At 41.0% G+C, this 24,501-nt stretch overlaps 2 protein-coding genes across 4 annotated transcripts in view; both read right to left on the bottom strand.

The window, feature by feature from the left end:
• LOC115663603 (major strawberry allergen Fra a 1-3-like) overlaps window positions 1–24,501 on the bottom strand; it is a 49,007-nt gene that overhangs the window by 4,316 nt on the left and 20,190 nt on the right. For 2 of the 3 annotated variants that reach the window (XM_056312037.1, XM_056312038.1), the window contains exon 3: window positions 10,144–10,191. In XM_056312037.1, coding sequence (XP_056168012.1) covers window positions 10,144–10,191 — 48 coding nt within the window. Of the gene's footprint in view, window positions 1–10,143; window positions 10,192–10,289; window positions 10,567–24,501 lie in introns of those variants that run through there. The other variant, XM_056312039.1, reaches the window with a different exon arrangement.
• Window positions 22,294–22,977, bottom strand: LOC130138324 (major allergen Pru ar 1-like). The gene is made up of 2 exons (XM_056312047.1): window positions 22,758–22,977; window positions 22,294–22,660 (listed from the first exon to the last, which is right to left on the bottom strand). Exons 1-2 carry the CDS (start codon window positions 22,939–22,941, stop codon window positions 22,362–22,364), a joined length of 483 nt encoding a protein of 160 aa, XP_056168022.1. The 5' UTR covers window positions 22,942–22,977; the 3' UTR covers window positions 22,294–22,361.

Here is a 24,501-nt window from a genome sequence, read left to right as displayed (position 1 = left end):
GTCTCATAGTTGGAGAGATTCGAGCATCATCATTTGGATAGGGAAATTTAGTAAAACTTTTCCTTTCGGGCCAGAACGAAATTTATTATAGCTTAAGCATTTGATGTATAGACACAATAAACTCGGGTACAAATTCGACTAAAAAAAGAACTCAGAGTAAATTTAGTAAGTTAACCTTTCTTTTAGTACGCATTAGACCGCAATGTTTTCTTCAAATCCATTCCGTTTTATATTCTCATCCCGGAAAAGCTCAGAGTACATTATGTTCTCCAGCCCCTGAAGAAATTGAAGTTATAAGGACTCCTTGAAATTATTCGTCTCGTTAAGTCATAGCTAGACTTCTTGAAAATTGTAGATGGAAAATTTAGGATATTCGAAGCAACTTAGGTACATGTCGGTCAATGTTTAACCTTGATTAAGACAAAGGGGTGATCCATCTTTTAGGGGACAATCCAATCAAATTTAAGGTCACAGACGACCACTTCCAGTGCAATCTTGCAAAGAGCTCTTGAAACAGCCACCGTCGAGTTCAAGCTAAGTTTCACGCGAGGGGGGTCGCTATCAGCTTGGGCTTTCCCTCTTTCAGTGCGAAGTTGCAACGAGACAATGATTTCTTTATAATATTCTAATCTGAATATGGATGATCTTTTAATTTGTCTTGTGTCAACAACATTTGAAATGGCAAAGGTTAATTTGGATGCTTTAAATTAATGTACGATAAGGAACACCATTTTCACATTTACAATCATGCCCTCGAGGTTTTTTTGTTTTTTTGTTTTTCCTTTCGGCTACCATGCTAAGCTTTTTGGAAGGCACGAGCAACTCAATCGCGTGAATTCCGTTAATTTAGCGTTCGGGCCACAAAAAACTCCGAATTAAATAGGATGGGAAGTGAATTTATCGTTAGTGAAAGGCCTCATATTCGGAGATATTCGAGCATCATAATTTGGATATGGAAATTGACGACAACTTTTCTTTTGGGACCAGAAGGAAATCTATGATAGCTTAAGCACCTGATTTATAAATAAAATAAATTCGTGTTCAAATTGAAATTTAAAAAAAAAACACCTCAAAGTAAATTATGTAAGTTAACTTTTCTCTCGGTACGCATTAGACCACTATCTTTTCCTCCAACCCATTTCATTCTATATTCTCATCCTGAAAAAAGCTCAAAAGTAAATTATGTTCTCCAGCTCCTGAAGAAATTGAAGTTGCAAGAAGTCCCTGAGACTATTTGTCCCATTAGTCGTAGCTAGAGGCTTCTTGACAATTAAAAATGGAAAATTTAGGATATTTGAAGCAACTCACGTATTAACTCGAGCAATACATAACCAATAAACCCAAACAAGTGCAATCCAATGTTCACACGTCTTTCAAATTTTATTGGAAAATGATCTTACGCACATCCAGCAAACCCTCTAGAAACATAGATGGAACACACCGAAAAGCAAGGAAAGGGGGGGAAGTAGAAGGGGGGCAGGGGGAAAATGGGAATGATCCGACTCGACCCAAAAGACCTTTGAAAAGGCCATCTAACCGCAAACGTCAGGGTTTGCCAAGAGATACTCCTCAACGGACTTGAATAGTGCTATAGCCTTGTCCTTTTTTTTTTTTGGTCAGCAAACATTATATCTTATACTAATTCAAGTAAAAGTTTGCGACAATATACGGGTTTCAGAACAAAGCAATTCCAAAAGACAAGTAGGGGGATAAGCGACCCAATTAACCGGTAAATATTTATTACGGTGGGCTTTGGCGACCTAATCCGCAACTTGATTACTTTCTCTTCGGCAATGGGTCATCTTTAAATTGCTGAATAACTTTGCACGGGCTTGGGCTTCGGTGATCAATGCATAAGCTTCCCAACTCACTTGATCTGCTCCCTCGCTCATCATCTCCACCAGATCAGTTCGATCTGTCTCTAACACGATCTTCAGTTCACTTTTTGCTTCAAAATGTTTTAGGGCTTCAAGTATAGCAGCGGCCTCCGCCTAAATCGCCGACAAGACTGTTACCGATCGAGCAAACCCATCTATCAAGATACCCCGGCTGTCTCGGCATACACACGCAATGGCCCCTTCCCCTGTTTCGGCAACAAAAGACCCATCTACGTTAATTTTAATCACCCCGGGAGGAGGAGGGGTCCAAATCGGAGGTAATTCTTTTTGTGTTTGCGGTTTTCCATTCGTTTTCTCTGACCAAGTGCTGAGGTTTTTCTCCGTGGCGATGGCTGAGATGACGATGTGTTGGGGCTTTAACTTATGAGCTCTGAATACCAAGTCGTTCCGAGATTTCCAAATCTGCCATAATAATAAAGCAAGGAGCTCAAAGGATATAGAGGTATGTTTAAAATTCAGCAACCATCCTCTATCCGAGTCACTGCGTACCTATCAACTTCAATATTTACTGATGGGTTGTTCCATATTTTCTGAGTCCAGGGGCATAGCAGAAACAGATGCTCTATGGATTCTAGATTCCGTTGACATATCAAGCAAGTGGCTTCAGGTATGATCCGTCTTCGAACCAGATTCTCCTTAGTTGCGAGGGCGTTTTGGCAAACTTGCCAAAGAAAAAATCTGATTTTGGGTTGTAATTTTGCCTTCCAAATTCTATTCCATAATTTTCTGGGGGTTTGGTACGACGTTGAAGCTTGATTCTGATTTGGTGTTTCTTTTTGTGCTTTGATGTTGTTATACGCACTCTTCGCTGTGAACTGCCCTGTTTTGGTTGGTGTCCACACCAATTTGTCCTCTGGAAGTTGGGGGTTAATAGGAATGGCTAAAATTTCTTGGGTTGTTTCAAAGTCAAACACCTCTCTCACCCTTTTTTCATTCCATTTGGCTTCCTCCCTGACCATTAGTTCGGATACCCGAGTTGGATCCTCTCTGTTCACAGGCCCTCCAATCAAGCCTCTCGACAGCCACTTATCTTCCCTTATGTTGATTTTCTCACCATTTCCAACCACCCATCGAATTGACTGACTGATTACATTACGGCCTAAAATCAAGCTTCGCCATCCCCATGAGGGACTTGAACCTTTTTTTGCATGTAATAAATCTGTATGAGGATAATACAATCCTTTAAAAAGCCGACTCTAGAGAGAGTATGGATTCTAGATTAGTCTCCGTGCCTGTCGCCCCAACATTGCCTCATTAAATGTAATTAAGTCTCGAAAACCTAGGCCACCTTCATCCTTTCTTGCTTTAAGAGTGTCCCAGTTTTTCAGAATTTTTCCACCAGAAAGCTGCAATTTTCCTTTCAATAGTTCGACAAATGGATAGGGGGATTTTGAAGATGGACATTGCATACTGCGGTAGAGCTTGCACCACCGTTTTAAGGAGGATTTCTTTCCCTGCCTTAGATAAAAAATTGTCTTTCCAACCTTCCAATTTCTTATTGACTCTATCGAGGATCCAAGCAAACATTTGTTTTTTTTAGCAGCCCCAGTCGGATGGTATTCCCAAATACTTCCCTGTCTTCTCTATCTCAGGAACTCTCAGCTAGTATGTCATATTTCTTCTTAATTCCCTTGGGCAGTCTTTGCTAAAAAACATACCTGACTTGTTCAGATTTAGTGCTTGTCCAGACGCAAAACAGTATTGATTCAGAACCGCTACCACATTTTGACAGTCAACAATCTTTCCTGCAAGGAAGAGTATTAAATCATCCGCAAAAAGTAGGTGAGATAAAGTTGGGCAGAAGTGGTTTAATTTGATCCCTTTGATACTTCCATTTCCCACCGTTGTCTGCAGCAAAACAGATAGCACATTAGCCATAATGATGAAGAGGTAGGGAGAAAGGAGGTCGCCTTGTCTTATTCCTCTAGTAGGATGAAAGGTAGGTAAAGGTTCCCCATTCATTTTAACACTGTATAAGATTGTGGAGACACATTTCATAATCCAGGAGACCCATGTTTCGCAGAATCCCATTCTCAGCATACTCGCTTCCAGAAAATCCCATTCCACCCGGTCATACGCCTTTTTCATGTCTAATTTGAGCACTGCATGGAATTTCTTTTTTCTCTTTCAAATTCGTAATTGATGGAGTACCTCTTGTACTATCAATATATTGTCTTGAATTTGTCGCTCACTAACAAAGGCGCTTTGCTCCTTGGCTATGAATTTCGGGAGCCACGGTTTCAATCTATTAGCCATAACTTTTGAAATGATTTTGTAAGCGAAATTGCACAAGCTTATAGGGCGAAACTGATCTAGCTTCTCTGGATTAGGAACTTTAGGAACGAGGGTAATAAAGGTTTTATTTAATTCAGGGTTAAGATTTCCTAAACTAAAGAAAAGTCGTACCTCCCTAAATACTTCATTTTGGATGTCCTTCCAGTGATATTGAAAAATTTTTCCACTCAAGCCATCTGGTCTGGGGGCCTTTACGGCGCCTAGCTAGAAGGTTGCCTTAGTAACCTCCTCAAGAGTTACTTCCCTGGTTAAATCCTGGTTGACCTCTTCACTTATTAAGCATGGGATCTGATCAAGTACTGGTTTGAAATCTCGAGCCCCTCTTGTAGTGTATAGCTCTTTGAAATAGTTGACTGTCATGTGTTTCAACTGGTTGGGCTCTCGACTCCATTCATCATTTTCATTTTTCAGCATTGCTATTTTGTTTCGCTGCCTCCTCTGCACTATAGTTGCATGGAAATATTTCGTGTTTTTGTCCCCCCATTTAAGCCAATTAATCCTGGATCTCATTCCCCAATAAACCTCCTCTTGTCTCCACAATCTTTCCACTTCCATTTTCAGCCAATTCAACCTTTCTTTATCAAAGTTTAGGTTTGGACTATTTGTAATCTCTTGTATCTCTTTTTTCAGCATCGAAATTTGTTTTTCAGCATTTGAAAACCTCCTCTTACTCCACCCAACCAACTTCTCAGCCACCTTTGTCAATCTAACTGATAAAGCCACTGACTCTCCCCGAAAAGAATTCCAAGAGTCTGATACTATCTGCCCATACTCCTCATCTTCTATCCAAAATACTTCAAATTTGAATTCCTTTTTTTGTTTACCATACTCCGGAAACAGATTCAATAAAATTGGGCTATGATCCGACCCAATAGCAGGTAACACAAATGCCTCCGCATTAGGGTAAGAAACCCTCCGGTCTATGTTGCACACCGCTCTATCCAGTCTCTCCTTAACCAGAGCTTCCCCTTCTCTATTATTGGCCCAGGTATAGGCACAACCCTTGCTTTCCAAATCCATAAGAGCGCAAGCATCCAAAAAGTCGTGGAAGGCTTTACTTCTGTAATTCTCCGCCAATCTCTTCCCAACTTTCTCCCAGTGATACAGGATCTCATTAAAATCTCCAACACATAGCCAAGGATCTCGGTTTAAGCGACTAATTTGTTGGATTCTGTCCCACAGTCTTAATCTGTCTTGAAAATCAGTAGGTGCATGGACGAAGGTAATACGCATTTTCTGTTTGTTCTCTCCCATAACACAAAGCACATCAACAAAATATGTGGAGCTAGAGTCAATAGAAATAGTAACTTGTTCATTCCAAAATACTGCTAATCCCCCAGCCAAGCCAATTGGGTTCACTACGAAGCATTCTCGAAACTGTAATTTTCGCTGCATCCTTTTAACGACGTCTTCTTTATTTTTCGTCTCCATTAAGAACAGGATAGCGGGCTTTTCTTTAGCCACGAGGGCTCGAATAGCCTGAATTGTCAGGGGTGAGCCCAACCCCCGACAATTCCAACAAATTAACCTCATTTGTACCCCGGTGGCTTATTAGGGCTAGCCACCAAAGCCCGAATTTGAGCTTCTTCCATAGTCTGGATGGGAGTGTCCAATAACCGCTTCTCATCTAACGCCTCTTTGCTAGATAGCTGCAATTTATATGGGGAATACCTCTTCTGCTTCTTACTCATGTTAGCCTTGTGACCTTTGCATTTTTTCAGTTTCTCGACAACCAATGGTCCTTGCTGGTTACAAGCTAAAAGTACCCCTGTGCCACCTTGCAATTCTGATGCAGGATCCAGCATTGTCCTGTCAATGTCTTCCCTAATTATTTCCTCCATCATGACTTTCTTGCCCTTTGCGGCGGCACTACTACTACTTTCCATCTCCGGAGTACCCTCATACACCACTAGCTGCCTTGAATTCTCTGGTGTCTCAGGTATAACATCTTCTTCCATCAGTTCTTCTATCTTCTTTCCATAAAATAGATCCCAGTAGGGGCTGAATTCGTTTGCCTCCGCCTTTAACCATGAACCAAAGGGTAATTCTTTCCTATTTGCAAAACGGTCTTCAGTGAAAGGAACTTCTCCACAATGTTGTGCGTAATGTCCCAATCTTCCGCATGAATAACAATAGTGAGGGAGTCTTTCATACCTAAAGTCCAGCCACAACTTCTTCCCCCTGTTGCTAAACATCGATCCTGGTAAAAGAGGAGCCGAGATGTCCACAGAAACTCTTGCCTTTCCTAGTTTGTAGGCTGTATACCCCCTGGTTTCAATTTTAATATCTGAAACAATACCTATTTCTTCTGCCACTTTTTCTATGACACTCTCAGAGATCCATTCTGTCGGCAATCCATGTATATGGACCCAAAACGTGCAAGACTTAAAGTTGTAACAAGCAGGAGGAGTGTCCGGCTCCCACGATTTGAGCAAGAGTAGATGATTCGCAAAAGACCAAGGGCCTTGCTCAAGAACCTTATCTCTATCCGTTTCCGACCAGAATCGAAACTCAAAGATGCCTGGGGCGATCAGAGATATTTCCACATTCTCCATTCTCCAAACCCTACGCATTGTATTCTGAAATGCCTGAATGTTTATCTTAGGGTTTTGGTAGAGTTGGCCGATTAAAGATAACTGACATTCCTTTATCTTTTCTGCAGAAATCGCCTCATCCGCTGCTTTAATCTTCCTCTTCGACCACAGTCCTCCTAGTCTCTTACACAAGGCAGCAAGACGAATTTCAGACTCCTCTGACTCCTCCATGAAGTGGGCTGGAGATTTTCAGTAAAGGGTCGTAATAACGGGTGAAGAGTGGTTGAAGTAAACAGAGGATGCTCAGAATTATGATTCAGGGATAAAATGTAGAAGATAAGAAAAGGGTGAGGGTTTAGAATGGAAGTAGGGTACTGGATTTAGGGTGGGAAGAAGATTTGTTGGAATGGTTTCTGTGTATCAGCCATCGTTTCGAGCAAATAGAGGGAAAACGGGAGGAAGTAGTCTGCCGGTGAGAGGGGACTAGGGTGTGAGGATGATTTGGGTGAAGAGCGCTACCCGACGGTCGAGAAAGCTCTCCAGCGAGAGAGAAAGATGAAGCTCACAGTACCTCAATAGTTTCAGGCTATTATATCCACAACAACTGCCACGAACTCTACTGACGTAGCCACAGAGAGACACAACAAAGAAGAATCCCAGCTTATCTTTCTATCAAGCATTTTGTCGAACACTAGATCTGCACGTGGAAGTAGCTTCCGATTAGCAAAGGATTGGAGGCTCGATCAAGGCGGTGATGAACTAGATGAGTCAAGCATCAGCTGAGAATGCTTGGTTTCAAGACGCATCAACTAGTAACAACGAACTGAAACCAGCAGTGAAGAAGGAACTGTAACCACGGATGGACAACGACTCAGATTAAATGATATGGCTTTGGGCGGAAGTGGAAGCACAGAGGCGTAGGGTGGTGTAGACGATGGAGGATTGGAGGGGCAATGGATGATGGGGAAGGACTCTCATATCGAAATCGAGAGAGGAAGCTCCCATAGAAGGGAGAGAAAAGCTCGAGAAAACGCCCGAGATTTATAGCCTTGTCCTTGCCCAGCTTGATATCATCACCATCCAGCTCCACACCGTCCTTGGAATGGTACTCGCAGGTCATCTTGCAAACACATCCGCCATTATCCGATGGGACAATTTTCACATCATAAATGGCGCAGTCGATTTTGTCGAACTTGATATCACTTTCGAGCACCATGTATTTGCAGAAGGAGTTCTCTGCGTCAAGAATGGGGGCACCTATTACACGAAAATTCATGAAAGCAGAAGATGGTTCGATTTTGAAAAATATCATAAATGAACTTCACGTGATAGAGATACATGGTATGATCTTACCTTGGCCCAACTTAGTCTGTCTGCTGCCACCAACTCCGCTATCTCCCTCGATGAACTCGGCACTCTTGATGCCCTCGGGGACAACCTTGGGAATGACTTTGTGCGGGTCAAGGACCAAAGCCTTGAACATCCGCGACGGAGCAACGGTGGATGGGAACTCCTGATAGTGGTTGATGACTCCCATGTTTTCCTAGTAAGAAACAAAGAGAAATGAGCTCAAGTAGGAAATCGAAGGATTTGGTGTGATTGCTAACGAAGAAGGCCTGTGCTGATGAAGATGATGAAGAGGGCCACTTGGTTCTTATAGGCAAGTCCCGGATGGAACCGAATCTCCGGATGCCACCGAAACCATGTCCCGGATGGAACCGCAAAATTACTTTCAAGCCCTTAGCTCTTTTTTTTATTGGAGGACCTAACACTCAACTGCACGGTGAGGTAAAAGGACATGGTCACGAACAAATCTCTTTTAAATTTGGCCATTAAAGTCGTTAGAATAACCTAAAGTGATGCATTCAATAAAAAAGAAATCTACATGTTTCGCCAGACATTGTGAGCCTATCACAATAGACTCATATTTGGAATATCACCGCTCGGAAAAAGCAATTTATAACGAAAGTTTTAGTCATAATGCGAAGCATGTGGTTTGAACGTAATGAAAAAGTGAATGATGTAAGATAGTTTGGTAAAATTCAGGATATTGGCTTGCAATTATAACTTAAACAAAAAAACATTTTTGCTAGGGTAAAAGTCTGAGTTCAAGCACAAGAAATCCACGACATTCCCATAGTCATTCTTTAACATCTACATATCTTATAAATGTACATTCTTTTCATAACTAATTTTTGTACAAAGAGGTGATCGCGGGGTTACTGGGCCTGCCTGTTAAGCTTCGACAACCCCCAGAACCTAAGCGTAAAATTGGCGATCCTAGATAAGTTAATCCCTTTTTGGCTTCGATTTGCCTAGACGAGATCCTTTTCGAAAATAAAATTGTATATTTTAAATTATGAAATGATTTAGACAAGAATTTAGGGTTGGTATAATTCTGCGTTCGTTCGTCGTGCTATGAACTACAGTCGCGAAATCGAAGGGGATCCCATTTATTTTCCTTCTGTTTCCAAAAGGCAATTTTGCTAGTTTGACTTTTCAAATGCCATGATAGCTACGTCATCGGATCGAAATGACTGTACTTCAAACTTGGATTAACCCACAAAGACTAATGTCTCTCTTGGGACCCTTCTTTTCCTTTTTTAATATTTTGCAAAGTACTTTTCGACCTTTTATTTTTCTTATTTTTTTCTAGTCAAATTTTCTCATCTTTTTTTGGGCCACATATTCTCCATCTTGTTTGACAGGATGGTTTTAATTAGGTAAACAATCTCAATGTTTACTACCATTATTAGCGAAGAAGCACACTACAGCTTAATTCATCAATATTAAGTTGCATAGTTACGATGAATACATTTAGGGGAAAATTTTATTTTAGCTAATCGAATAAGATTAATTCATTTTGCCCCCTCTCTCTCTCTTCTTTTTGCAATTCATTCTTAAGTCAAGTGAAAATTCACCTTCATGACCACAAAGGCAGATTTTTTCTTGGGCAAAATCCATAATTTATTGGATTGCTCATTGCTCCTTCAAGTTTTATTTTTTGGCATGGCCTTACACACAACCATCAAACCCTATAACACAGAATCACACAATAAAAACCTTTCCTCACCCAAAAGCTTCGAGGCAGAGCCAAAGGGAAAACAGAAGATACAATGCAAACTTTCCACTCACTTCACTATATCATCACTCAGAAAGGATCTTGAGAAAAGCATTTAGGCGCAAACATCGGGGTTGGCCACAAGGTACTCCTCAACAGCCTTGAACAATCCCATGGCTCTCTCTTTCGCCTGCTTGATGACCTCCTCCTTGAGCTTTAGCTCACAACCTTCCTTAACATGGTACTCACTGGTCATCTGGTAGACACATCCAACATTGGCTGCAACGAATTTCATCTCGCAAACGACGCAGTCGATCTTAACTCTCGATGAAAGTGTATTTATAGTAAAAGCTACCTGCGTCGAGAGCATCGATCTTGTGCTTCGTGTACTTGATGTGGGAGCCTATTATGTAAATTCATTGAAGCAAAAAAGTTATTTCTTAATTCTGAGGTCTATTTATAGACTTGACATAATAGAAGTACAAGTATGATTCGACTTACTTTCACCAAAGTTGGTTTTCTTAATGCTACCAACTCCACCATCTCCCTCGATAAACTCGACGCTCCTGATGCCACTGGGAACAATCTTGGGCAGGACATTGTGTGAGTCAAGGACCAAAGCCTTGAACATCCTCTATGGTGTGACGACATTTGTGATCTCCTGCGAGTAGGTGATGACTCCCATGTTGGCCTAGTAAGAAATGAAGAGAACTGAACTCAAGAAGGGTAGTGGAAGGGTTTGGTGTGATTGCTAATGGAGAAGAGTTGAGCTGATGAAGATAATGAAAAGAACTACTTGGTACTTATAGGCAAGTCCATTTGGTTAGTACTACTAGACCATAGTCCTCCGACTCCACCAGAATCATAGCGTGAAATGGACGAGTTTAGATAAGTCAATCCCTTGTTGCTCCAATTTGAATAGACACGATCCTTCCGAAAAGAAATATTGAATTTTTTTTTAATTTAGAATTGATGTAGACACGAAATTTACGCTTCGTATCGAAAGGAAATTTTGCTAGTTTGACTTTTCATAGGCCATTATAGCCACGTCATCAAACCCAAATGACTATAGTCTAAACTTGGGATACCACCTCTCTAGAAAAAGCAATTCGAATAGGATATTTTGGTCATAATGTGAATCATCTGTTTTCGTCGGAACCGAAGCGTAAAATAGGTGAATCTAGATAAGTTAATCCGTTTTTCAGCTCCAAATTGCCTGCATACAATCTTTTCGAAAAGAAAATTGAATTTTTTATATCTTGAACTGATTTAGACAGAAATTTTAGGCTTGATACCAGACAACCATGACCACCATTGCTAAGTTAAAATTCTATGTTCGTTCGGTTTGCTATTGAGGACAGTCACGGAAATAAGTTTAGGAACCGATTCTCTTGGGGAAAGGACAGACTCCGATTCCCACCATTAGATCAAAGGCTAAAATTTAATGTAGATGGTGCATGAAAAGATAACAAAGAAACCATAGATATTATAACACGATCGGCTAGCGGCTCGGTAGTCCCAGCTTGGAAAAGAAGAGAATGTAGGAAACTCGCCAAAGGAAGTGTAAGCAGCAACTCTTCTTCTTGCTTGCAATTATGCTCAGTCCCTGACATCCGAAAAGCAATTTTTGAAATTGATTGCAATATCTTAATTGATGTCATCTAGCAAAAGGGTCTTTGCCCTTGGAGTATTCAACCTTCCTACTTGGATTAACTCACATAGACAAATGTCTCTATTATGACCGTTCTTTTTCTTTTTTTTAAAATATTTTTCCACCTTTTCTTTTCTTTTTTGCTATTCAAATTTTCTCCATTTTATTTGGAAAACAATGCTTGCTTTCCGTGATTTTCAAAGAAGCGCACTATAGCTTAATTAATAAATATTAAGTTGCATAATTATGATGAATACAGTTAGTGGAAAATTTTTATTTTTATAAATCAAATTGGAAAAAAAAAAGAACAGGTTCCCGGTGTATTCTCATCAAAAGCGAAGTGATTCACTGCCACTTCTTTTACTTTCTGGATTGCCAGAGTATAGAATTATTGTCTGATGACAAATCTATCTAGCTTAGGAAAAGTGCAATGAAATGCCCAATTTTCCCTTGCACTTCATTGTGCCCTCTATCTCCTCTTTATGCAAACTCATCCATAAGTCAAGTAAAAATTCACCTTCATGACCACAAAGGGAGATCTTTTCTTGGGAAAAATCCATAATTTATTGGATTGCTCATTGTTCCTTCAAGTTATATTTTTTTGCATGGCCTTACACACAACCATCAAACCCCTTTATAACATAGAAATCGCACGATAAAAACATTTCGTCACCCAGAAGCTCCGAGGCAGAGCCAAAGGGAAAACAGAAGCCACAATACAAACTTTCCACTCATTTTACTCTATCAGCACTTAGAAAGGATCTTGAGAAAAGCATTTAGGCGCAAACATCGGGGTTGGCCACGAGGTACTCCTCAACAGCCTTGAACAGTCCGATAGCTCTGTCTTTACCTTTCTTGATGTCCTCCTCCTTGAGCTCACAACCTTCCTTGACGTGGTACACGCTGGTCATCTTGCAGACACATCCGCTGTCAGTTGCGATGAATTTCACTTCTTCCATGACACGCTCGATCTTGTCGAACTTGATATCGCTTTCGATCATGGTATATTTGCAGTAAAAGCTACCTGCGTCGAGAGCATCGATCTTGTGCTTCGTGTACTTGATGTAGGAGCATGTTATGTAAATTCATTAAAGTTAGGAAGTTCTTAATTCCGAGGTCTATATATAGACTTGACATGGTAGAAGTACAAGTGTGATCCAACTTACTTTCACCAAAGTTGGTTTTCTTGATGCTACCAACTCCGCCATCTCCCTCGATGAACTCAACGCTCTTGATGCCCTCGGGAACAATCATGGGCAGGACATTGTGTGAGTCAAGGATCATAGCCTTGAACAGCCTCGATGGTGCGACGACACTTGTGATTAGACCTGTCAAATGGGTGGGTCGGGTCGGATCTGGGTCAGGTCATAAATGGTCCAACCCAAATTGACCCATTAACCCGTTTATGACCCATTTATGCGCAATGCAATTTTCTTAACCCATATCCGATCCGACCCATACCCGATCAGACCCATATTGCTAAAACACTTCCATATTGAATTAAATATAGGAAAATTCATACCCAAGCTGAAATGAGAGTGCAGAGTGAGTGAGTGCAAGATTGAGTGTGACATTCCGAATTTCGACCCATTTTTGGGATTTATAAAATGTGTATTTCATCAATGTGTTTATAGTAAAATCTCACTCGGAACTGATCACTCTTGAGTTATTTTTAAATTAGAGGTTTCGTTAGAATCGCACTCGATCGAATTTGGCTGTTATTTAGAGCCCAAACTTGGTTGTCGAATTTCTCGGAGTTTCGTGACGAATTTAATTGGACGATGTCGATATTATTGTGGCAAGCGTCGATATTGCCCAGAATTGTTGAAAAGTGAAATTTGGATCGGGTGCGGATTTAGACTAGTAGACCTCTCTCGTAGTGTGTTTTATTTAGTGTCTTTTGGCCAAATCCTAAATTATAATTAAGATTTTTCGTAGACCATTGGATCGACTTCGAGTTTAAATGTGGGCCATCGGGTCTGCTCGGTCACGTCCCTTCCTCCCCCTTCCCCATGCAAACCTCTCTCTCTCTTCCTTTTTTTCTTTTTCTTCTTCTTCTTTCTTCTTTTCTTCTTCTTCCTTCGTCTTCTTCTTCCTCCCTCGCCCTGTTCCTTCTCCCCTCTACCGACCGCCGCTCGCCGACACCCGACCGCCGCACGCCGTCCGCCTGACCGCATTGTGTCGCCATCCGGTCGTCCGTCGCTGCCAGGGCCACCGTCCGTCCATCCGACTCCCCCGACCCGGCTATTCCCCTTCCCCTTTGCACGCGAGCAGCAAGCTTGCCGCCGCGGCCCGGCTCCGCCGAGCCGCCAGCCAGCCTGTCTGGCCTCGTCCAGCCGCCTGCGACGCCGCCGTACCGCCCCCGACCGCCGCCGGCTCGCCACCACCACCCCAGCTTCCCCTCTCGCCCATCCCCCGACCCGGCTGCCCGTCCCCACCATCGTCGCTGCAACCGTCGCTCGTCGCCGTGCAGCCCAGCTCGTCGGCCGCTCTCTTACCCGCCTGGCCGAGCCGCTCAGCTAGCCGGCCAGGTCGCTCGCCGGCCTGCCCAGCCACTCGCCCAGCTCGCCGGCCGCCTGCCCTCATCTCTTTTTTATTTTAGCACTTTTCTAATAAATTTTAGCACTCAATTGCATTTTCATGACTTGTTTTAAGACTTACAATGCACTTATTTTAAAAAAGTATAAGGAAATGCCCAATTTTCCCTTGCGCTCCATTTTGCCCTCCATCTCTTCTTTATGCAACTCATCTATAGGTCAAGTGAAAATTCACCTTCACGACCACAAAGGGAGATCTTTTCTTGGGCAAAATCCATAATTTAACGGATTGCTCATTGCTCCTTCAATTTTTATTTTTTGGCATGACCTTACCCAGAACCTTCAAACCCATTATAACATGCCAAAACACACGATAAAAAACCTTTCCTCACCCAGAAGTTCCGAGGCAGAGCCAAAGGGAAAACAGAAGATACAATACAAACTTTCCACTCACTTTACTCTATCATCGCTCGGAAAGGATCTTGAGAAAAGCATTTAGGCGCAAACATCGGGGTTGGCCACGAGGTACTCCTCAACAGCCTTGAACAATTCCAGGGCTGTGTCTTTACCCTTCTTGATGTCCTCTTCCTTGAGCTCACAACTTTCATGAACGTGGTACTCGCTGGTCATCTTGCAGACACATCCGCTGCCAGCTGCGATGAATTTCACTTCTTCCACAACGGAGTCGATCTTGTCGAACTTTATATCGCTTTCGATCATGGTATATTTGCAGTAAAAGCTACTTGAGTGGAGAGCATCAATCTTGTGCTTTGTGTACATAATATGGGAGCCTGTTATGTAAATTCATTAAAGCAAAGAAGTTAATTGTTAATTCCGAGATCTCTATATAGACTTGACATGGTGGAAGTACGAGTATGATTTGACTTACTTTCACCGAAGTTGGTTTGCTTAATGCTACCAACTCCGCCGTCTCCCTCGATGAAGTCAATGCTCTTGATGCCCTCGGGAACAATCTTGGGTAGGATATGGTGGGAGTCAAGGAACATAGCCTTGAACAGCCTCGACAGCCTCGACGGTGTAACGACACTTGTGATCTTAAGGAAGAGGACAGTAAACAAGGTAAAGAAAAGGCTATGGGGTTGTACAAGGTCGTCGAGGAGTACCTTTCTGCCAATCCCGATGCTTATGCTTGATGTGCATTCTAATTAGACCTTTTGTTTTCTAGAAAACATTATGTGAGGATTTTTCAGTAATCTTTTCTTTCGGGGCATGTTGTATTGGATTTGCTTTGGGAGAGCTAAGTCCATCGGTTTGGCACATTGAAATAAATGCATTATTTTGAGAAATGATAATTAAGTTTTATGTTATTATTTTTCTATTTGAATTCACTTATAAACGTGAAGCTTAGGGACAATCTTCTCACACGGATTTTTAAGAATGATAGTCATCTCAGAATCATGACTGTCGGTGCTCAAGCTTATCAACTATTAGGTTCAACTTATGCTTTGAATATCAGCAAACATGTTGATTCAATGCACCGCTGTCGAACTGTCAGAGCATTGTCCCGAACTTTGTTGAGGGATAATTTTCCATATACGGTCTTATCCATTCCCGATCTGATAGTTAGTGGGAGAGTGATAGTAAGAACCTTCAAATCAAGAATGGATAATACAGCTTGTTATAAAATTTTCTTCACATTAGTATATGCTATTACTGCTCTTAATTACTCCAAAGACATCCTATTTTCCTATGTGACATAGAAATAAAATTCTAAAGAAATAATAATATGCGAGAAATCAAAAGAAGGTGAACCTATGTGAAAATAGTTAGGAGAGCCATATTTTGTTTGTGCCCTCTTACCATTTGCAATTATTTCGATCCTTGCCTTTTTTAGACCAGTCTCGATTCATCTAGAATCACAATTTTTCTACCGAAGGTTGTACTTGCTTTGATAGCACTAGCCAAGTTGACTATGTGATGATGGCCTGGCCTCCTAATATATCACTCATCCAACTCACAGCTCCACCGAATAAGAAAATAACATATCCGCTAGTTGACCTTATTCTATCAATGTCACCTCCCCAATCAGCATCCACAAAACACTTTAGGTCTAACGCTTGCTGTCCCTTTGAGCTTTTCATGCCTTCATAACATAGCTCAAGATCATATGTACTGCGAAGGTAATAAAGCACCCGCTTTACTGCCATCCAATGCTCTTTCCCTGGATTGGACATATATCTGCTCAATACTCCCACTGCTTGAACAATAATATCTGGACGAGTACATACCATGGCATACATTAAGCTCCCAATTGCGCTTGCATATGGAACTATTGTCATCTCTTTAGTTTCCTCTTCAGTCTTAGGACACTGGAGCGCTGATAACTTGGAACTTGTTGACATGGGGGTTTTCACGATTTTACAGTTAGCCATGTTGAACTTTTTCAACACACTTTCAACATATTTCTTCTGACTTAGCCACAATTTCCCATTCTCAAGTTCTCTTTTAATCCGCATGCCCAAGATGAAGTTTGCTGGGCCTAGATTTTCATCTCAAATAGTTTTGCCAACAATCCTTTCATGGTGCTAATCATTTTCAAACTATGTCTAACTAGCAACATATCATCAACATATAAGGTTAAGATAACAAAATCCTCATCTAACATTTTCGCATAGACACAATTATCAGCATCATAACGGACAAAGCCAAGCTTCAAGACATATGAGTCAAACTTTTAGTACCACATTCTTGGAGATTGATTCAGGCCATACAAAGACTTGTTTAGTTTGCAAACAAGATCTTCTATTCCTTTGACCACAAACCCTTCTGGTTGTTTCATGTAAATATTCTCCTCCAAGTCATCATGGAGGAATGCAGTCTTCACATCATGGCTAAACTTATTTTAAATGACTAGGTCAGTGGCCCATGGCGTGGGCACAATGGCTGACACTGACCGGGCACGTGGCTTGGCAGACCGGGCACGTGGCTTGGCGCAAGGCCTGTCCTCCCGATTCTAGGCCTGAATGGGCGTAGGACTAGGCCATTAGCCGAACAGACCGGGCACATGACCCGTGCAGACTGAGCGCATGGCCCGTGTGCGACCTGGCGTGGCTCATCCGCAGCGTCCACAAGTTGGATGGGCACATGGTTGGCGCTTGGGCTAGCCTTTGGCCTTACGGAAGTGTCCAAGTTAGGCACATAGCCGGCTCATGGCCCGACATGTGGCCTAGCACACGGCTTAGGTACATGACCCATTCGGCGAGGTCGTCGAACCAATCCGAGACCGGTCCACAACTGATCCGTGACCCGTCCAAGTGTCCCATAGTCGGTCCATGATCGGTCATGGCCAAGCATACTTGGTCCATGAACGACCCTCGGTTGTCATGTACTTGTGTAGGACCGATCGTTCTATGACCAATACACGGTCACATGGATCGATCCATAGTCGTCCGCAGTCAGTACATGACCGTGCGAAACTACCTGCAACAGGAATAAGACCTCACGGAATCGATCCATGATCGTTCATCGATCCGTGACGGTACAAAACCGTCGTACGACCAACCCTTATAGTCGAGAAGCCTATCCATGGCTGAATAGCTCGAGTCACTTGTATGGCCATTTGATTGATTCATTGCCGATCCCTTGATCATTTCAGGGCCGATATTTTGATCAGACCATGGCTGAACCCTTGGTTACCCTTCCGATTGGGTTGATCAATCCATGACTTATCGTTGGATTGGTCCATGGCCGATTTCTCCCATAATCTGCACGCCAGTTCTATAATCATTCCGTTTAGCCAAAATCGTGGATGTCACACCATCCACCATCTTCTTTGAGGTAAGGCTCATCAGCCCTTTTCTCACTGATGTGACCCAATCTTCGATGCCATAGCATCGAAAGTCCTTCTTCCACATGTTCTGAGATATAACTCTCAGCGCTGATTACCGTGCTTTCCAATAACTTCCACAATTTTTCATATCGTTTGCCTCTGGCGATTACCATAGATCCACAGGTTAGCTTGCATGAATATTTATCGCTAGTGAAGGTAATGCCAGCATCTACCATAGTTCCCATAGAAATAACATTCCTGGTAAGACCAGGAATATGCATCACATTCGAAAGATTTTTAATTGTCCCATCTTTCATCTTCAGCATCACCTTTCTGCGACCAACAATATCAAGCATTGTGTCATCCCCTATTCGCATTGTACCTTCCTGATATGGTTTGTAACAGCAGAACCAATCTCTATGAGGCGTCAAGTTAAAAGACCCTCCAGTATCAATTATCCATGCATTGCAGTCACCCTATGATGAATTGCATACGAGATACATGTCTCCCTTGATGTTGTCATCATTTTTCTTTGTACTAGAGGATGATGCCTCATCTCATTTATCCGGACCTATACTTTTGCTTCTGCAATCTTTTTTCAAGTGTCTAGGCTTTTTGCACTTCCAACACGTTATTTTCAATCGATCTCTCCTTTTAGATCTTCTTCTGGATTTATTCCTGCCACCAAATCCGGATTGGATCGTTCACTATTCCTTCCCCTTACGAAAAGAGCCTCTTGCATTGCACTATCAAAACCATCTCTCCTAATTACAAGAGAAAGAGACTCTGTATAGGCAATAGTTTGATTCAAAATAATAAACCTACTCTAATTAGGAAACCTACTCCAATTAGGAAACCATTTAAGTAGGAAATCTATTCAAAATAGGAAACCTCTTTCTTGGAAACCTATTCAAAAAAGGAAACCTAATTGAATTAGAAAACTTTTCTTTTTTGGACTCAAACTAAAAAGCCCTCTAGCGGATCGGGATTGCTACTCCCGCGACCCTCGCCCGCTCACAGGGGAGTGGGACCCCCGTGCCTTCCTGTCGATGGGGAGTATGAACCACACTCCAACACGACCAAGTAACACCAAAACAGAGTCCTCTGTTTTTCTTATGCTCTCCAAAATTCTTTTTGCCTGCCTTTCGGCTCACATGCTTGCTTTTTGGAAGCCACAAGCAACTCATACGCATCAATTCTGTTGAATTTCTAAGTTCAAGCCGCAATAAACCTCAAATTTGATTAGATGGGAAATGAAGTTATAGTTAGTGAAAATAACGGTCTCATAATTGGAAATATTCGAGCGTCATAATTTGGATAGGGAAGTTCATAATACTTTTCTTTCAGGGCTAGAAGGAAATTTGGCAACTGATGTGAGAATAGAATAAATTCGCATGCAAATTCGACTTGATGAATAGTAATCACAAAGGGAGATCTACTTGAGAGAAAAATCCAAGGCAATGCATCAATCATTGAATTGCTCATTGCTCTTTCAAGTTTTATTCTGACATGACCTTATACTTAACCAACAAACCCTTTAGAACATAGAAAGACACTAGAAAAGCCATTCCTCACACAAAAGCTCCGAGCTAGAGCCAGAAAGAAGCATACAAAACAAATCACCTCAATTTCCAATAATTATCACTCTAAATGATTTTGAAAAGACAATTTAAGCACAAACATCGGGATTTGCCAAGAGGTACTCTTCAACTGCCTTGAACAATCCCATAGCCCTGTCTTTACCCTGCTTGATGTCATTTTCCTTGAGATCTCCACCTTCCTTAACATGATAGTTGCTAGTCATCTTGCGGACGCATCCACCATCAACTGATGTGAACTTCACCTCATAGACAATGAAGTCGATTTTGTCGAACTTGATATCACTTTCAATCAAAGTGTATTTGCAGTAAAAGTTCTCAACATCTAGAGCATTAATCTTGTGCTTCGTGCACTTAATGTGAGCACCTGTTACATGAATTCAACAAAGTGAAAAGATTAATTCTGAGTTTTGTGGTCTATAAATGAACTTGACATGATAGATAAACATTTGTTATCCGACTTACTTTCGCCAAAGTTGGTCGACTTAATACTGCTAACTCCACTATCTCCCTCGATGAACTCGACGCTCTTGATGCCCTATGGGACAATCTTGGGAATGACGTTGTGTGAGTCAAGGACCAAAGCCTTGAACATCCTCGATGGAGCAACGACAGATGTGAACTCCTGAGAGTAGGTGACGACGCCCATGTTTTCCTTGTAAGAAGCAAAGAGTGATGAACTCAAGTAGGAAATGGAAGGATTTTCTATTGAAGAAGGCTTGAGCTGATGAAGATGATGAAGAGAACCAGTCGGTATTTATAGGCAAGTTACTCGTTGAGCAGTCCACAAGCATTCAAAATTCAAAGCACTCCGAACTGGACCAATCAGCCTTGCTTTTTAAGCCTTTCTTGCTTTTTCCTGGGCAGAGCGACCAGGACTGTAGAACATTACGGAAAAGGACAAGTTCATTATAGGTCAAACATGAAGGACTATAATTCTTTGTTCACGTCCGGTTGACCGATTTGGCAGGCGGAGTACTATTTAAATTGGCGATATTAATAGAGATATCAACTTCACATGCAGATAAAATCTCATAGATTATTTGTCATGCCGACAATGTATTCTTCTATATAATATATTGATTACTCAAATATATAATTGTTCAATTCATCATTTAAGATTCTCTAGACATTTAATAATATATTCTCGTGTCACTATACGCATAATTGGATATATCGACCTAAAAGTTAGGCGGCTATGATATTGTTATGCAATAGAAGTTTTCATGTTAATATACACTGAGGTACAACTAGAATTCTAAAACTATTAAAATTGACTTTCACTTAATCAATATCTTGCGGCGCACATAATTTGACTTTTATTTATCCAAAACAGCAAAAACTTTCACAACATATAAATTTGGGAAAATGGCATCACCAGTAGTAAACATTTGTCAATATATACAATCAAGTTCTAAACACTTGAATTTTTGCAATCAAATTCTAAATGTCTTTTATTGGGAGCAATTTGGTCTTTTTTGCAAGGCCGCAGTCAAATTTGATAATATGACATGCCAAAATCCGATGTGGTATTTTTTTTAAAAAAATTCGCATAGTTGGCACTAAAGTGGCACCACATTAGAAAATATATCAAATATTACAAAAAAAAAGTTTGAAGAAAAAAATTAAGAAAAAAAGAAAAATAAACAAATAAGCTTTCAAGTAAAATACATTAGAATAATTGTAGGAAGCGTGAGGAAACAAAACCACCCTCAATTTACAATTAAATTACATAAAAAATCAAAATTTATGGATATTTTTTATGAAGTGACTAGTTTGGATTGAATTATCATCGACTTTTGAATATCTAAATCATCATTTCTATGGACTTTCTCTTGAGTGTGGCTGCAATCGAGGGTATTGTTGGGAGCGCTTAGTAGAAATTCGATACATTTGTGTGGGAGATCACCCAGAGAGAGGCAAAGTCTAAATTCGTCAACATATTCAATTGAACCCACATTCACTCAAAAGCTTAAGTCAATGAGTTATATGTCAATTATGATATATTAACTATTACAAGCTATACGAATTCTCTGATTTGGGACATTTCTTATACAATTCACACACGCATTTTTTAACAATCTTCCCCTCACATGCGAGCTCAGTGTTAGGGTCTACTTCTCCTTAATTCATATATCCTTATGAACCAACATGTCTCAATTCGAATCTCCAACACCCACTTTCATTCCATCAGATCAAATCATTAAGGTTAAAATCGAGACTCTGTTATTATATGACAACACTCACCTTCACTACAAGTCTCTTCCATTAGACCGCACCATGAAGGCTACCCTCGAACCACATTGGTTAGATTCCTTTCTTGAAATATTCACCAAACACCGATACACTTTGCAAGTGCCACCAATCAACCATTCGTTATGATACCATTTGTTAGGAGTGCGAGTAGAAACCCAATACTTTAATCTAGGGAGATCACCAAGAAGTAATTCAACTCCGAGCCTATTAACATATTTAGTTGAACCATACTAATAACCTGATGTGGGACTATGAAGAGGGACAATAGCGTCATTAACACACCCAAGGACTTATATGTACGAGGATGGTTGGCCCCCGATGGGCATCCAAACCAAGATGCTATAACCAACCATAATCACGTCGGCCTTACATATATCAATTATTTGTCTCCTCAGTCATAGCTAGAACCTTCTTGAAAATCATAAGTGGAAAATTTAGGATATTTGAAGCAACTCTCGTATAAGTCGAGCAGTATTTAACCTTGGTAACGACAAAGGGGTGATCATCTTTTAGGGGAAAATCCAAGCAAATGCAATCTAATTTAATGGATCGCTCAATTGTCTTTCAAGTTTTATTGTGAAATGACCTCACACACAACGTGCTGACCCTTTGGAAACATAAAAGTACATGAAAAACATTCCTCGCAAAAGCTCCAATGGAGCAAGAAAAAGGAAAGGAAAATGCAATCCAATTTTCCACCACTCAGCTCACATCACTCAATAGAATTTTGGAAAGGGCCATTTAAGCACAAGCATCAAGGTTTGCCAAAAGGTACTCCTCAACGGTCTTGTATAGTCCCATAGCTTTGTCCTTACCCTGCTTGATACCATCTTCTTTGAGCTCAGCACTATCTTTGGAATGATACTCACCGGTCATCTTGCAAATACATCCACCGTTATCTAACGCGACAAATTTCACCTCGTAGACGACAAAATCGATTTTTTCGAACTTGATATCACTTTCGATCAAAGTGTATTTGCAGTAAAAGTTCTCCACATCAAGAGCATTGATCTTGTGCTTGGTGTACTTGATATGGGAACCTATTCCACAAATTCATGAAAGTAGATCGTTTAATTCTAAGTTCTATATACTATAGATCAACTTGACATGGTAAAGCAACGTGGTGATCCCACTTACTTTCGCTGAAGTTAGTTTGCTTAATGCTACCAACTCCACCATCTCCCTCACTGAACTCGACACTCTTGATGCTCCCGGGGACAATCTTGGGAATGACATTGTGTGAGTCAAGGACCAAAGCCTTGAACATCTTCGTTGGAGCAACAGCAGATGTGAACTCTTGAGAGTAGGTGATGACTCCCATTTTGCCTTGTAAGAATCAAAGAGAAATGAACTCGAGAAGGTAGTAGAAGGATTTGGTGTGAATGCTATTGAAGAAGGCTTGAGCTGATGAAGCCGATGAAGAGAAGCACTTGGTATTTATAGGCAAGTTTGTTTGGCGGTCCATAAGCATTCAAAGTTCGAAGCACTCCAAATTGGACTGATCAGCGTTGCTTTAAGCCTTTCTTCCTTTCTCACTGGGGCAGAGCCACCACTAATCTAGAAGATCAATGGAACGGACAAGTTCTCTACAGATGAAACATGAAGGACTACAATTCTTTGTTCGTGTCGGGTTCACCGATATGGTGGGCGCAGCAGTACAATCTAAATTGGTGTATATAAATAGAGATATCAAGTTCATAGAAATTATTTATCATGCCGACAATATATTCTTCTATACATTATTACTCCATTAAATAAATGTTCAAGTTCAGCATTTAAGATTCTCTGGACATCCAATCATGTTAACTACTACATTCTCAAGTCACTCTTGGAATAATTGGAAATGTCCATATAAAATTCCCCGGCTATGACATTATTTGTCTATTATTGCATTAAAAAGATGTTTCTATGTGATATGCATTGTGGTACAACCAGAATCCAAACTATGGAAACTGATGAAATGCAATCTTCCACATCATAGCATTAAATATTGGGGTGGATGAGAAATGTGAGTTTTCAAGGCGTGTCTAGATTGATTTCACTTAATAAATCTTTGCATTGCACACAATTTGACTTGTTTTTACCCAAAGAAATTTAAATCTTTCGCCACATATAAATGGGAAAATTGCACCAATTGTCCTAAAAGTTGTGCCAAATATGCAACCAAATCCTAAATATTTGAATTATGCAGTGAATTTCTAAATGTTTTTTTATCTACATCAGTTTGGTCCTTCTGAAGAGGTCACGAATACGATCCGGTTCAATGATATTGCACACAATAATCCGTCATGGTAATTTTTTAATACTTGTTAACTACGCGGGGCCACATCAGAAAATATATCAAATATTTAAAAAATAAATACAAAAGAGAAAAAAATTGGAGAAAACAAAAAATTTAAAAAAAACTAAATAAGAGTCAGAGAGGAAAAAATATTCAATGGCTTGCGAGCACCGCGTCACTAGCCAACGCGGCAAGCATTTTTCTAAATAAATCACTTATTATTTGATACGTGTCTCAAATAAAAAAAATAGTAAAAATCTTATTTTCATCTGTCTTCTTCCTTCATCTAGCCACCTCCCGCTCCTCCATCCAACCACAGTTTGCCCAACCACTTGAGAATCCGGCTCGGCTGTCTCCACCGCACAAGCCACCGCAACCTCCATCCTCAATGCTCACTGCCACGCCGTAACCTCTGCGCCCAGCGCAAGTTTTCTCCCTCTGCCTTTGTTGTCGCACCAACCTCATGCCTCCTGATCTAGCCTGGATGATCCCAACGGAGATTGCGAACTTGACGAAAAAATAGGGGGAATGGCTCGGCTTGACGGAGGCCGCCGTGAGGACTGCGACTTTTGACGGAGCCGACTGCAGAGACTGTGATAC

Source organism: Syzygium oleosum, unplaced genomic scaffold (genome assembly GCF_021117445.2).
Source record: "Syzygium oleosum isolate NSW1041296 unplaced genomic scaffold, Sole_v2.1 Sole_v2.06, whole genome shotgun sequence".
In the NCBI taxonomy this organism is placed as follows: domain Eukaryota; kingdom Viridiplantae; phylum Streptophyta; class Magnoliopsida; order Myrtales; family Myrtaceae; genus Syzygium; species Syzygium oleosum.
This window is presented reverse-complemented; position numbering and strand designations above follow the sequence as displayed.